A 12,972-nucleotide genomic window follows, 5' to 3' on the forward strand; every position below is an offset into this window, starting at 1 on the left:
TTTTTATATTTAAAGTTTTTTTCCCAAAAGTTCCATCGGAGGGAGCACCCTTTGTACATGAAAAAGTTAGTTTGTAATAGATGTTTATCATATTTTCTTCTTGGATTTATTATCTCTCTCTCATGCAAGAGAAAACCCAAATTTATAAGCCTATCCCTAAGTTGCCTTTTACGAGATCCATGGGAAAGGTTCGATTCTTAAGTGCCGGAAACCACAAGGCTTATCTTATATTTGCGTTTCAACTTTTCATTGTAGAACTTCGGGACCCTGGGTCTGCTTTTCGTCTTTCTAGGTTCATGATAATACTAATAAAATAAATGATAAATTTAAGAGTCTGCGTTTTAGTTACATTTCAGGCAAATACTTTTGAACAAATTTTGGAAATATTTTAGAGAACTTAATAAATAGGTATTAAGTACTAGCTACTGTCTTCATGTGACGCGCAGTTGCGGTTTAAAAAAAATTTAAATCACATCGAAATAATGAAACAAAACAAAAAACATTAACATTTTTATTTAATCTTTAACTCAAAGCTTTTCAATGAAGACAGACATCAGATCTAAGGGGTTAGTTGGGCACCCATCGGCGTAGTGGTCACAATAGCCGTCCATGCCGAGGTACTCCGCTTCATAGTAAATATCGTCCAGGGCATCTTCAGACATAGATGTGGATGGCCTGTAAAGGGAACAAGTTATATGCCTTATTAATAATAATTTAAATTATCTACACTAAAAATAAAGTGAATAGATTGGTTTTTCTCTATATTTGTTAGGAATAAACTCAAAAACTACTGGACTTTGGCAAAGATATAGAATAGACCATCGAGAGTAACATAGATTTTTTTCTGGGATTTCCCACGAGCGCGAAGCCCCGCTCAAATAATAGTAAGTATATAAAGATACCCATTTTATAATACCCAAAACCGACGCCCAAAGTGGAAGACGCTAAAGTATGCAGGGATTGTAGCAAGTGGAAAATAACAGTATCTGCCTACCTATCCGAGAAAGACTGATGAAGAAAGAATGACTTTATAGTATGAATATAATGTTACTCTATGTAATATTATAAATGTTAAAGAAAATTTGATGTTTATAAGTTATATATACTCACTATAATAATTAAATATATCATCTTGAAATTATACACAGCACCTAACTACTTACGTCTTTTTTAAAAATAACTTTTACATCAATCAGTTAGGAATTTCTTCCTATTTCTTTTTCTATTATAATTATAAAGGTCACTGGCAGAAAATTTATTATTCTTAGTCTCCTCATTATTAAGGACCTCTCATTGTATGGAATGAAAGACACACAGACGCTGTTGATATAGTTAATGGAGCGGTGCGCCGATGATTCCATTTCCCATATAAGTAGGTATTTTATTGACAATCAATTAAGACATGAGTTTTATCTCCTTGCTTTCGTGTATTTTTTTATATACATACATAAAATCACGCCTTTCCCGGAGGGGTAGGCAGAGACTACTTCTTACTTCTTGCCACGATCTCCTGAAAATTTCTTTCGCCTCATTAGCATTCGTAACTCTCTTCATGCAAGCTCGTTTTGTTTTGTCTTTTTTTTTGAAGGACTGATGGCCGCCTGTGGCGTAGTGGTCGAATTCTCGCCTCTGAACTAAAAGATCCCGGGTTCAATCACTGGTCATGTCATGATGGAAAAAGATATTTTTCTGATTGAATTGGATCTTGGATGTTTATCTATTTATTTGTTATAAAATACTATCGTTGAGTTGGTTTCAAGGCTTGTTACGAGATACTGATTGAACAATACCATACTTTATAATAATTATGTACATACATATATAGATAAAAAGTTCTTTAGGCGGCCTTAGCCGGGACTCAAACCCGGGACCTACTATGTCACACACGCCGCGGCAGTGAGGCCGTCAGAACAACCACGACAATCTAAATTACCGTTCAAATACACATAAAACTACAACCCTCAAGCGAAAATCATACAAATTATAACTCACGTTAGCAATAGGTGGAGCAAATCGCCAACTAAGCCGTCGTGTAGGAGATGTGATGTGGCGTTCTCGCAGATTGCCCTTAGTAAGCATGGCCGACCTTTCGCTCCGTGACTGGGGACCAAGTTTATTTATTATCTTGATTAAAACCTGACTAAATGGTAGTTCTGTTCTTATTTCACATACATACATATTATCACGTCTATATCCCTTGCGGGGTAGACAGGGCCTACAGTCTTGATAGTAATGATAGGCCACGATCAGCTGTTTGGCTTATACTGATAGAATAGTGATTCATATGAAGTGACAAGTTGCAAGCCAGTCGCCTATAAAAAGAATGTCAAGTTTATAAGTGTATACATACATACATATCACGTCTTTACAGCGTACGGGTTGGTCAAAACCAATAGATAAAAGAAAAGATGTTACTTTCGAAGTTAAATTTTTAATTTGCGCAGTGGCAAAATTATTGCTTTCAGAGAATTTCTAGGTGACGAATAAATTTATTCAGTTATGTTTTTATTTTATTTTGCGCAATAAATCATAATAAAGGTAAGGTTGCAAACGATTTTATAATACGAGTAGCTTGCCGGAGTCAGTGTTCGATATGCCTGACCAAAAATTTTAATCAAATTCGGTACACTCTTGTACATCAATTTTATTTTAATTTGACATTATATTTAACATTTCATTACTTATTTTTATTTCATTATTTATAAAATCAATAGATATAAGAAGATATGGCTGGTCTAGCAACCTGTCACTATTTGAATCTCAATTCTATCATTAAACCAGGCAGCTGAATGTGGCCTATCTGTCTTTTCAAGACTGTTGGCTCCTCTGTCTTCCCCAAGGGATATAGACGTGATTATATGTATGTATAAAAAGATATGACAATTGGGACATTTCAGTTCAATTATTGATCAGATGAAATTGCAAAATGGCTATTTTCTCCATTCTTTTTTTATAAAAACATTAATATCTCTGTAAGTAGAATATGTAATACTAAATAGCAGCTAGGATTAAATACGGTCCAATTTAAAACCTCCTTCTTTTTTAGAGTCGGTTAAAAAGTAGTAACTTTTTGCTTGAAAGGCCACATTATTTCTACACGTGCATATTTATAGGTAATAATTTATAGGAGAGACGAAAACATTCGTTTCCCCTAATACCCTATAACATAGCAAGAGTAACAGCCAATTTATTAACATAATTACTGAGGTAAGTCGCTGTGATTAGTCTTGTAGAAATGAACATCAAAATTTAATTGAAACGAATGGTAATTGATATTGTTAATTAATTTTTGTGCCTTTTTTGTATGGAGGGAATATATTTGTATTGGTAAAGGTTCATGTCAAGAGTAGTGTTGCGTTATACAAACTATATGGATGAGAGTTCTTCTATTCTTTTATTGAAATGCCAAAAAGTTGAAAATATAACAGAATGCTGTCTGTATAATGTTATTATTTCTAACTTACACATTACTGAGGAATACCTCTCTGAGAAAACGTTACGCTTCATTGAGTATTATTACGTTGCTAACCAATCGCCTATATTTAAAAAAAAACCTAATAAATAAATATAAATATATACGGGACAAATTACACAGATTGAGTTAGCCTCGAAGTAAGTTGGAGACTTGTGTTACGAGATACTCAACCATACCTACTATATTTTATAATAAATACTTATATAGATAAACATGCAAGACCCAGGCCAATCAGAGAAAGTTCTTTTCTCATCATGCCCTGACCGGGATTCGAATTCGAACCTCCGGTGTCACAGACAAGCGCACTAGCGCTGCGCCACAGAGGCCGTCGAACTAATTATTCTTATATACTTGACTTTGTTTGAACATCGAAATCCATACGAGCCGCAGCGTTATAATTTAAAACCTACTCGGAAATGAGGCGTGCAATCAAATCACATTCGAAATCAACCACCATTCAGCGCACGTTGATTTAATTTCATAAATCGACCCAGCCCTGGTATTTGCATAACGCAGCCGCCTAGTGTGGCTTCTAGTGTTGCCCATCAACTATCGAAAGTCTATCGATATTTGACTGAAAGCAATAGTATCGATAACCTAAGATAGTGAGTACTACAATTGACATCTAATATTACTATCGATATAATAATGAAGCTCAATATCGAATGCACTAGTATCGATACTATTGCAATAAAAAAGTTACTATTAAATCAAATTGTTACATAGAGATGTAAGTTTTCTGAATAAATAAAATTAATGAAACATCAATATTATCGATAGTATTAAAATTTTTTATACTATTCGACTGAGCAATGGACACAATATATATATATATGTACATATATCAATATATACATACCGATATATATATGATATCCGAGGTCAACTATCGATATTAAAACTATCGATAGTTCTTCAACGCCAGCTTCAAATGTTTGCCGTGAATGTAATTAACTTTGCATAGTTATTACTGCCTGATTATTTAGTGTTAGCGCAAAAACATGTATCTGTTACGTCGTGGAGATTAGAAAATCTATAGCTTCTGTGATTTAAAACTATATTTCTGCATCGCCTTCGATTTAACTATCGATTTTTCTTGTACGCCTAGTGACGTGTCATTATCATTTTAATTATTTTTTATGTTTTTATATAAATTCTATATTTAATTTATGAATATAGTAATAAATCTTTATAAATTTATTGTAGCGCATCATAATTTTTTTTGCTTTGATTGACAGTTGGTACAACAAGCCGTATAAATTAGCCTTAAGTCTTGTAATAATTGGGGTCTCTCTACCCCGTGAGTGATTAAGACTACAAGGCCGCTTTGCCAGATTTCTGAGGTCCTTCAAATTTGTACATTTATGTATATCTAATTAATTTCTGTAAAGAAATAACTTACTTTTGTAACAATTTCTCCAGCGCAGTGTACATAAAGCTCCTTGTGAATCCGTTTATCTGTGTGCTAACACTTCGTTTATTTCTTGATAGCTGAAAATATAAGGTATAATAATTTCTCGAGAGCGTCAGTGGTCGATTAGGTAAGGTGCCGGTTTATGCGTGATGCGCGTAAAGGCAAAGGTTCAAATCATACTTCGGTCATGCACTAATAAATACTATGGTCTTTTTGAATTGGTTTGCTCTGTCTACCGCGTAAAAGACAAAGGTGTGATTAAATGTATGTACGTACATCTCTAATCGGTCGGTTATGTGGTAGAGATAGAGATTCTATATTTCCACTTGTTGTAAAAGGCGACTAAGCCTATCCCTTAGTCGCCTTTTACAACATCCATGGGAAAGAGATTGACTGATCCTGTTCTTTTCATATTTGTGCCGGGAACCACACGGCACCATCTTCTTTAATATGGTTTTAAATATTAAGACAAAGTTCTAATTGGACCTAGGGTATACTAAAACAACTAATTCAAACTCCCATATTCCTTAATACAGATAATTGGCAATTACGCCACAATGCGATCGCTAAGCGGTTTATCGCACCGGTATTGGACACTGTCAGACTGCGCTAACACTAATGTACGGCCGCTTATATAGGTAATTTAACTTGTCAACAGATTTTGAAGAAGCGAATTCGCGAATTAATTGCTAGTTTTTTTTTTGGATATTTGCGACGCGGACTTTGATTTTTGGTTAATAGTAAATTTTGTTTGAAAAAGATTATGTTGCATAATTATTACGTTTTACTTCCGAAATGGTCCAGTTTTTATCATGTCGATATGGTCATTTCTTATAGAAATCAAATAGGATCGATTTTAATAATGTATTGAGGGGTCCTATTCTTTTTTTATTGATGCCGAGAACCACACGGCACTAATGATAATAATTTGATTACTCACTTATTTATTAATTATTTGAATAATTATACATACATACATATAATCACGTCCATATCCCTTGCGGGGCAGACGGAGCCAACAGTCTTAAAAAGAGTGATAGTCCACGTTTAGCTGTTTGGCTTCATGATAGAATTGAGATTTAAATAGTGACAGGTTGCTAGTCTGTCGTCTAAAAGAAGAATCTCCTATTTATAAGTCTATCCCTTAATCACCTTTTACGACATCAATGAAAAAGAGATGGAGTGGTCCTATTCTTTATTTTCTATTGGTGCCGGAAACCATACGGCACTATAATAATTATAATTAATATAACTCATTAATTATATGACCCGCTCAAATGAGAATCATCCTTTAGTATTTTTTGTGACTTACTGTTGCTATATCCCCTAGCAGGGGCTCGAAGTAAGTAGCATTATCAACGTTGTAGTAGTTGGCTTCGAGGAACCAAGCCACACTCACTGTGGTTTCTGGATGTAAAGGCATGGACACAGTGATGAATACCTGAAAGATGATATTTTATAGAGACAACCATTTATTTTTTAGTACAAGACTTGCATAAGAACAAACATTATAAGCCCCACGTTGGGCGCCATACATAAAATAAAATCACACCTCTTTCCCGGAGGGGTAGGCAGAGACTACATCTTTACACTTCCTTCGCTTCATCCACATTCATAACTCTCTTCATGCAAGCTCAGCGGTTTCGGGTACTCTTGACCTGACCCTACGTTGGGCGCCAATGTGACATTAAGGTAAAAAGTCGCGGGTAAGAGATGAGAGATAATTTTAAAATACATAGAATAATTACAACCTTTATTAGGACTAGAAGAAAGAAGAAAGAAGAAAAGAAGCACGAAAGCAGAATAAATGCAGTGGAAATGAGAGCGTTAAGGAGTATGATGGGTGTGAAATTGAGTGATTCCTTATCCGGATGAGGAACAGCGTGATAAGGGAATGTTGTGATGGGAAAGAAGATGTAGTTACAGGATTAGAAAAGGGTATGTTGAGATGGTTCGGTCATGTGGAGAGGATGAATGAAAACAGGTTGACTAAGCAGATATACAAGGAGAGTGTGGAGGGAAAGGTCGGAGTGGGAAGACCTAGACGAACGTATCTTGATCAAATTAAGGACGTCCTGGTAAAGGGTCAGGTCAAAAGTACCCGAAACCGCCGAGCTTGCATGAAGAGAGTTATGAATGTGGATGAAGCGAAGGAAGTATGCAGAGATCGTGGCAAGTGGAAAGAGGTATCTCTGCCTACCCCTCCGGGAAAGAGGCGTGATTTTATGTATGTATATATTAGGACTAGTTTTGCGATTTTAAAGAGGGCGTGGGTTTAGCTATAGTCACGAGTCAGCAAGTAGCCGCCAGAAGATGTCGAGTTACTTTGTGAGCGCCATCCTCACCACTCTGAAGAGGAGTCCAGGGTGAGCCCTTGACCTGGATTGGTTGAGGTAGGTTTTTACACGAAGCAACTCCCGTCTGACCTCCGCAACCTTTGCAGGGGAACTTACCCGTATAAGATCGATACTGGTTACAAATCCAGTTGCCTGAATGTGCAGGTTTCCTTACGATGTTTTCCCTCACCGTAAAAGCATCGGTTGGTATTCAAACAAATGTTCATAACTTTGAAAATAGTCTTTGTTACATGATCGAGGTGGGATTTGAACCTGTGCCTTTCTGCGCATCACGCATTTTACCTGGGTACACACATACTATCTTTACAATACTATCTATGTAGTGCCGTGTGGTTCCCGGCACCAATACAAAAAAGAATAGGACCACTCCATCTCTTTCCCATGGATGTCGTAAAAGGCGACCAAGGGATAGGCTTACCAACTTGGGATCCTTTTTTAGGCAATGGGCTAGCAACCCGTCACTATTTGAATCTCAATTCTATCATTAGGCCAAATAGCTGAACGAAACGCAAGGGATATAGACGTGACCATACGTATGTATGTATGTATGTACTATCTATATACTTACTCCCCATTGCGTACTCGGAGTGAAAAGGAGGTATCTTCTTTTCCGTTCATGTTTTTCTGTAAACGTTGTGACAATGAACGTGGCCAACCTGAAGCAAACGTAATAGAATGACATATAATATTCCTGTAATGCGCATACGCATTGCGTTTCAGAATTTTATGTGTGCCCTGTCTACACCACAAGGGATATAGACGTGAATATATGTATGTATAATAATAGAATTACACATAGGATTCTTAAAATACAATGACGCTCGTATCATTCCAATTACAGCTACTGTAATAATAGAATTTCACACGGGATTCATGAAATGCAATGATACATTGTATCGTTTAAATGACTCGTAATTCAAATGTAATATATCCTGTTTAATTTCAGTGAAATGTTTATAATATGTGAAATGATTGTAATGACGTCTCATATTACAATGCAGTTTAAGTGCAGTTAGATTTTTATTTTACGGCACGCTGACAACTAGCAAGTAATTTTAACTGAAATTGAGCTGCCTTCTTTAACCGGCTTCAAAAAGGAGGTATTCAATTTGACCGTTTTCTTTTGTTTTGATTAATTCATTTATCGTCATTGAAATTGCATGCCAATTGTAAACACACTGTTAAAAATAATTGTTCGATTCGTTTCAAGTTGCATCATAATCGTGCTAAAAGAATTGGAAAATAAATGCACTAGGACTGAAGTTTTGCCTTCAGAGACCTACACTACAAAAATTAATACGAGAAATCGCTTACTCTCGGCTTACAATATCAAAGCGCAAAACGAGGCAATAATTCACTCATTCAGCTCATTCCTTAGTCCCGGCTACATTCTCACCTCTAGAAAGGAGCCCATAAAAAAATGTTCATGTTACTAAAAGAGCCTTATATATGGAAGTGAAAGGTTCAAGAAATAGGGGAAGACCGAAAAAGAGATGAATGGACGGCGTAAAGGATAGTATGAGGAGAAAGAGAGTGACTAGTGAGATGGCAATTGACAGAAGTAATTGGAAAAAACTAACATACTGTGCCGTCCCCACGTAGAAAGTGGGAAAAGGTAATGACGAAGAAGAAGAAGAAAGGAGCCCATGGTCAAGGGCGCACCCTTGACCATGAATTAGGTAAGTCAGGTTTTTACACGAACATCCGATCACCGCAACTTTCGCAAGGAACTTAACCCAAAATATCTTCTTCTTTTGAAAATTCACTCACATTATTCACACGTTGTAACAATAAATATAATACGTACACCAAAACACAAAATTTCGCCCTCATGCCTGTAACACAACACAGTGCTGGATAAAGTCAAGAATGTAGTCTCAGACATTTTTGAGTAAATAACACGTGAGCAGGTATTTGCCTAAGAAATTTGTTAACACGACGGAATTCTCGTCGAATGCCGGGCGGGATAAAGCGATTTATAGTTTAGCCAACATTTCATAAATTTCTCTGAGTCTGAGATTAAAATAACTTAATACTTATAAATTATAAGTAACATTTTCATAGATTACTTCTGTATGTGTACCCATTGAAATACAACCTTATTATTGGTATAGCATACCAGTTTTAATAATTCAGCAAGTATTCAGGACTCTAAACAGCCAAAAATAAAAAAAATTCTTTCGTAAAGGCATGGCACGCGTACAAAAATATGAAGACACCGATTTGATCGACAGACATTCCTTCACCATTTTGTCCTGCCTTAAGCATCCTGTTATGTTGATATTGACTGCAATTTACACTGTAATGTGTGTTTTCCGGCACCAATACAAAAAAGAATAGGACCACTCCATCTCTTTCCCATATATGTCGTAAAAGGCGAATAAGGGATAGGCTTACAAACTTGGGATTCTTTTTTAGGCGATGGGTTAGCAACCTGTCACTATTTGAATCTCAATTCTATCATTACGCCAAATAGCTTAACGTGGCCATTCAGTTTTATCAAGACTGTTGGCTCTGTCTACCCCGCAAGGGATATAGACGTGACCATATGTATGTATGTATGTTACACTGTAATTATTGCGGATTTCGTGTCTCAACTCGTAAACTCCCAGTAGTTCGGCAGAACATACATATGAGTAACATGTCACGATACACCGACTTGCTAATTGCTGGACGAGTTAGGGCGTTCAACTTGGGCTCGCCGAGTCGTGTCTATTAATTAAACTTACAGATTTGGTAACTACATCGTAACTATCTCGTTATGATTACTGAATAGGTTTGCGTTAATTGGTTTTTAAAAAAACAGAACGCTTAATCTCGGATTTAATTATAATCTAAGTCAAATTAAATTCTGTTCAAGAGGCGAGGGTTGGTACTGAGACGCAGGTTCTACTTAGTTCAGATACCCGTCTCTAATTATGTAAAAGTTTACACTACTGTATTACAAATTGTTAAATTTTCCATACATAAATAAATACATTGTAACAGATAAGGTTGGAGAGAAAAATAAACAAGTTTTGAATAAAAGTTTAATTGAATCATTAACAGCATCTCAATTCTTTCATAAGCCAAACAGCTGAACGTGGCCTATCTCTAGTCTCTAGTCTTTTTAAGACTGTTGGCTCTGTCTACCCCACAAGGGATATAGACGTGGTTATATGTATGTGGCATTTGGAGCGCGGCCTTTAATTTACCGCCTTAAAAAAGGTGGTTCTCAGTTTCATGTTTATGTATGTATGTTTGGTTGTAAGGTAAGAAGAATGTTTGTATATACATATGTACGTTTGTGCCTAAGTTTGACCCCGTTATCTCGCGTTTCGCTGAACCGATTTTGATGCGGTTTTCAGAAAAGTGTTAATTACACTTAGGAGAAGATTTTAGAAATTTTATTGACTTCAAAAAGGAGGATATCGATTGGAGGCGGTTCTCTTTTTGCAAAAGTTTATGTTCTCCAAAAACGTAACAACTTTATTACAAAAGCTTTTTTTATAAACCTTATAGCTTAACTGAAGATATTACATATTTAATACCTACAGAAGCATCATTAATAATAAATAAAAGTAATTATAATGGACTGCCTACAAACGATGATCCCGAATCTCGAATTTCAAATTTTTCTTTGCGAACAAGAAAAATAAAATGCGAAGTTAATTATAACAACGGGAGCTTATGAAAGTCAATTCTGTTCTTATTCAGATTCAAAGTTGCGCGGATGTAAATGTTCCTCCAAATTGTGTTTTGGGGTGCAATTAAGGTGAAATTAATGTTGTATGAGTGCTTGGGAGTGTGTGGATTATTTCCGAGCGAGCGTTTCAACGCGGTTTTGCTTGTTGGAATTAGGTATGTCAGTTAGTTTTGTAGGCAATGCGGTAATTGGAAAGTTGTAGTATCTGCCGCCGTTTTTATCGCGCGAAAAACCATCGTTGTCCCGTTTCACGGCATAATAAAAAGCGAAACAGCTATAGTTTTTCGTACGATGAAAACGGCGTCGCGCGTGCCGAATTACGTGGACTGGTAAGACAAGTGATTGTAAGTATGTATATGTTATTTGAATGTCTGTCGAAAATTTTATCTAGATATAATCACGTCTATATCCCTTGCGGGGTAGATAGAGCCTACCTTTTGTTTGGCTTACTGATAGAATTGAGATTCATATAAAGTGACAGGTTGCTAGCCCGTCGCCTAAAAGTAGAATATCAAGTTTATAAGCCTTAGTCGCCTTTTACGACATCCATGGGAAAGAGTTTGAGTGGTCTTATTCTTTTTTCTATTGGTGCCGGGAACCACACGGCACGACAAAATTTTATCTATTTCTGAGATATAGGTAAATAACCAGCTGCGCTGTGGGGCTTCGCTCCCGTAAGAATTTCAGAATAAAAGTACCCTATATGTTATTCCAGGTTATATTTTACCCGTTTTGGAAGGATTATAAAATTCATTCCTGCTGGAAAGAGTGACAAACACACACCCTTACAAACTTTCACATTTATAATATTTGCTGCGCCTCTGGGCTTTGCTCTCGAGGGAATTTCGGGATAAGAAGTACTTATTTGGATTTAAAGTTGGCGGCGAATGTAAATTGTGAAAATTTTATTTTGTGGTATAATTAAGGTGGTATTAATATCGTTAGCTTGGATTATCCTTGTAGGCGATGGGATAGCAACCTGTCACTATTTGAATCGCAATTCTATCATTAAGCCCAACAGCTGAACGTGGCCTTTCATTCTTTTGAAGACTGTTGGCTCTATCTACCCAGTAAGGGATATAAACGTTATTTAAAAAAAAAAAACAATATTCTGCTTATATTGTATAGCACCGTAACTACAATATGTGAACACATAGGTACACCTGTGAACAAATCGTTTACTCTCCCAATACATTCCTCAAAGAAACAGCCATAGAATAGTTCTTGAACGATAACCACTCAGAACTCTATTCAGACGTAGTGGAGTCAATAAATGCCACATCCATTCCTGCATCGCACTCGCCACGTCAAAGGAAAATCTCTGTATTTTATACGACTCCAATTGATTTGTTTCCGTTTGACCGCTCCAGCTCGCTCCATTTTGGTTTCGAAATAAAAATAGCACAGGTGGAAAATTTTGTGGAATTGCATTCAGGTTTGTCTTATATATGTAATTTTATGTCAAAATACTGAAACTTATAAAATATAATAAGATTTTGGCTGAACTATTTTTTTTTAACTATATTTGGATTATAACTAACTACTAAATTCGATGACAAAAATTGGTAAAGACAAAACCTACGTATAAGCTATCTTGGGAAATGAGAATTATAATGACTGGTGCCATAAAAGTAACTTTTATATTATATAAATGATCAATTCAAAATATATCTTCACTCGCAACGTTAAAGGAAAATATTTGTATTTAGTACGACCTAAATTGATTTGTTTGACGGCCTCTGCTTGCTCCCTTTTAGTTTCCAAGTAATTGCTGGCTTAAATTAGCTACATTAGCTGCAAGGGTTTGTGTGTTTTGATTTTTTGTAGTACATTTATTAAGGCAGGATCGTCAAGTAGTATGTGGTGACGGTCTTGTATTCTTTATGAAGTATTTTATTTATTTATGTCTACTTCAGCCTACGCCTACACTAACAGAATGTACTCCTATACATAAGTAAAGGAGTAAGCTTATGTACACTTTATAATATACGTAATATTGATGACAGCCTCTGCTTATAAAAGAAATCTGTTAGTAGGGACG

At 35.9% G+C, this 12,972-nt stretch overlaps 1 protein-coding gene across 3 annotated transcripts; it reads right to left on the minus strand.

The window, feature by feature from the left end:
- Positions 1 to 497: 497 nt before the first annotated feature.
- On the minus strand, positions 498 to 9,108 carry LOC106143302 (uncharacterized). 3 transcript variants are annotated; one of them, XM_060948538.1, is made up of 6 exons: positions 9,054 to 9,108; positions 7,815 to 7,902; positions 6,202 to 6,330; positions 4,878 to 4,966; positions 1,993 to 2,100; positions 498 to 675 (listed from the first exon to the last, which is right to left on the minus strand). In XM_060948538.1, the coding sequence occupies exons 1-6, from the start codon at positions 9,077 to 9,079 to the stop codon at positions 528 to 530; spliced, it is 588 nt and encodes a 195-aa protein (XP_060804521.1). In that variant the 5' UTR covers positions 9,080 to 9,108; the 3' UTR covers positions 498 to 527. The 3 variants fall into 3 exon arrangements, with proteins under 3 accessions (XP_060804521.1, XP_060804522.1, XP_060804523.1); XM_060948539.1 differs by having other exon boundaries at positions 9,017 to 9,097; XM_060948540.1 differs by lacking the exon at positions 1,993 to 2,100.
- Between the last annotated feature and the right edge of the window lie 3,864 nt (positions 9,109 to 12,972).

This window comes from Amyelois transitella, chromosome 16, assembly GCF_032362555.1.
Source record: "Amyelois transitella isolate CPQ chromosome 16, ilAmyTran1.1, whole genome shotgun sequence".
In the NCBI taxonomy this organism is placed as follows: domain Eukaryota; kingdom Metazoa; phylum Arthropoda; class Insecta; order Lepidoptera; family Pyralidae; genus Amyelois; species Amyelois transitella.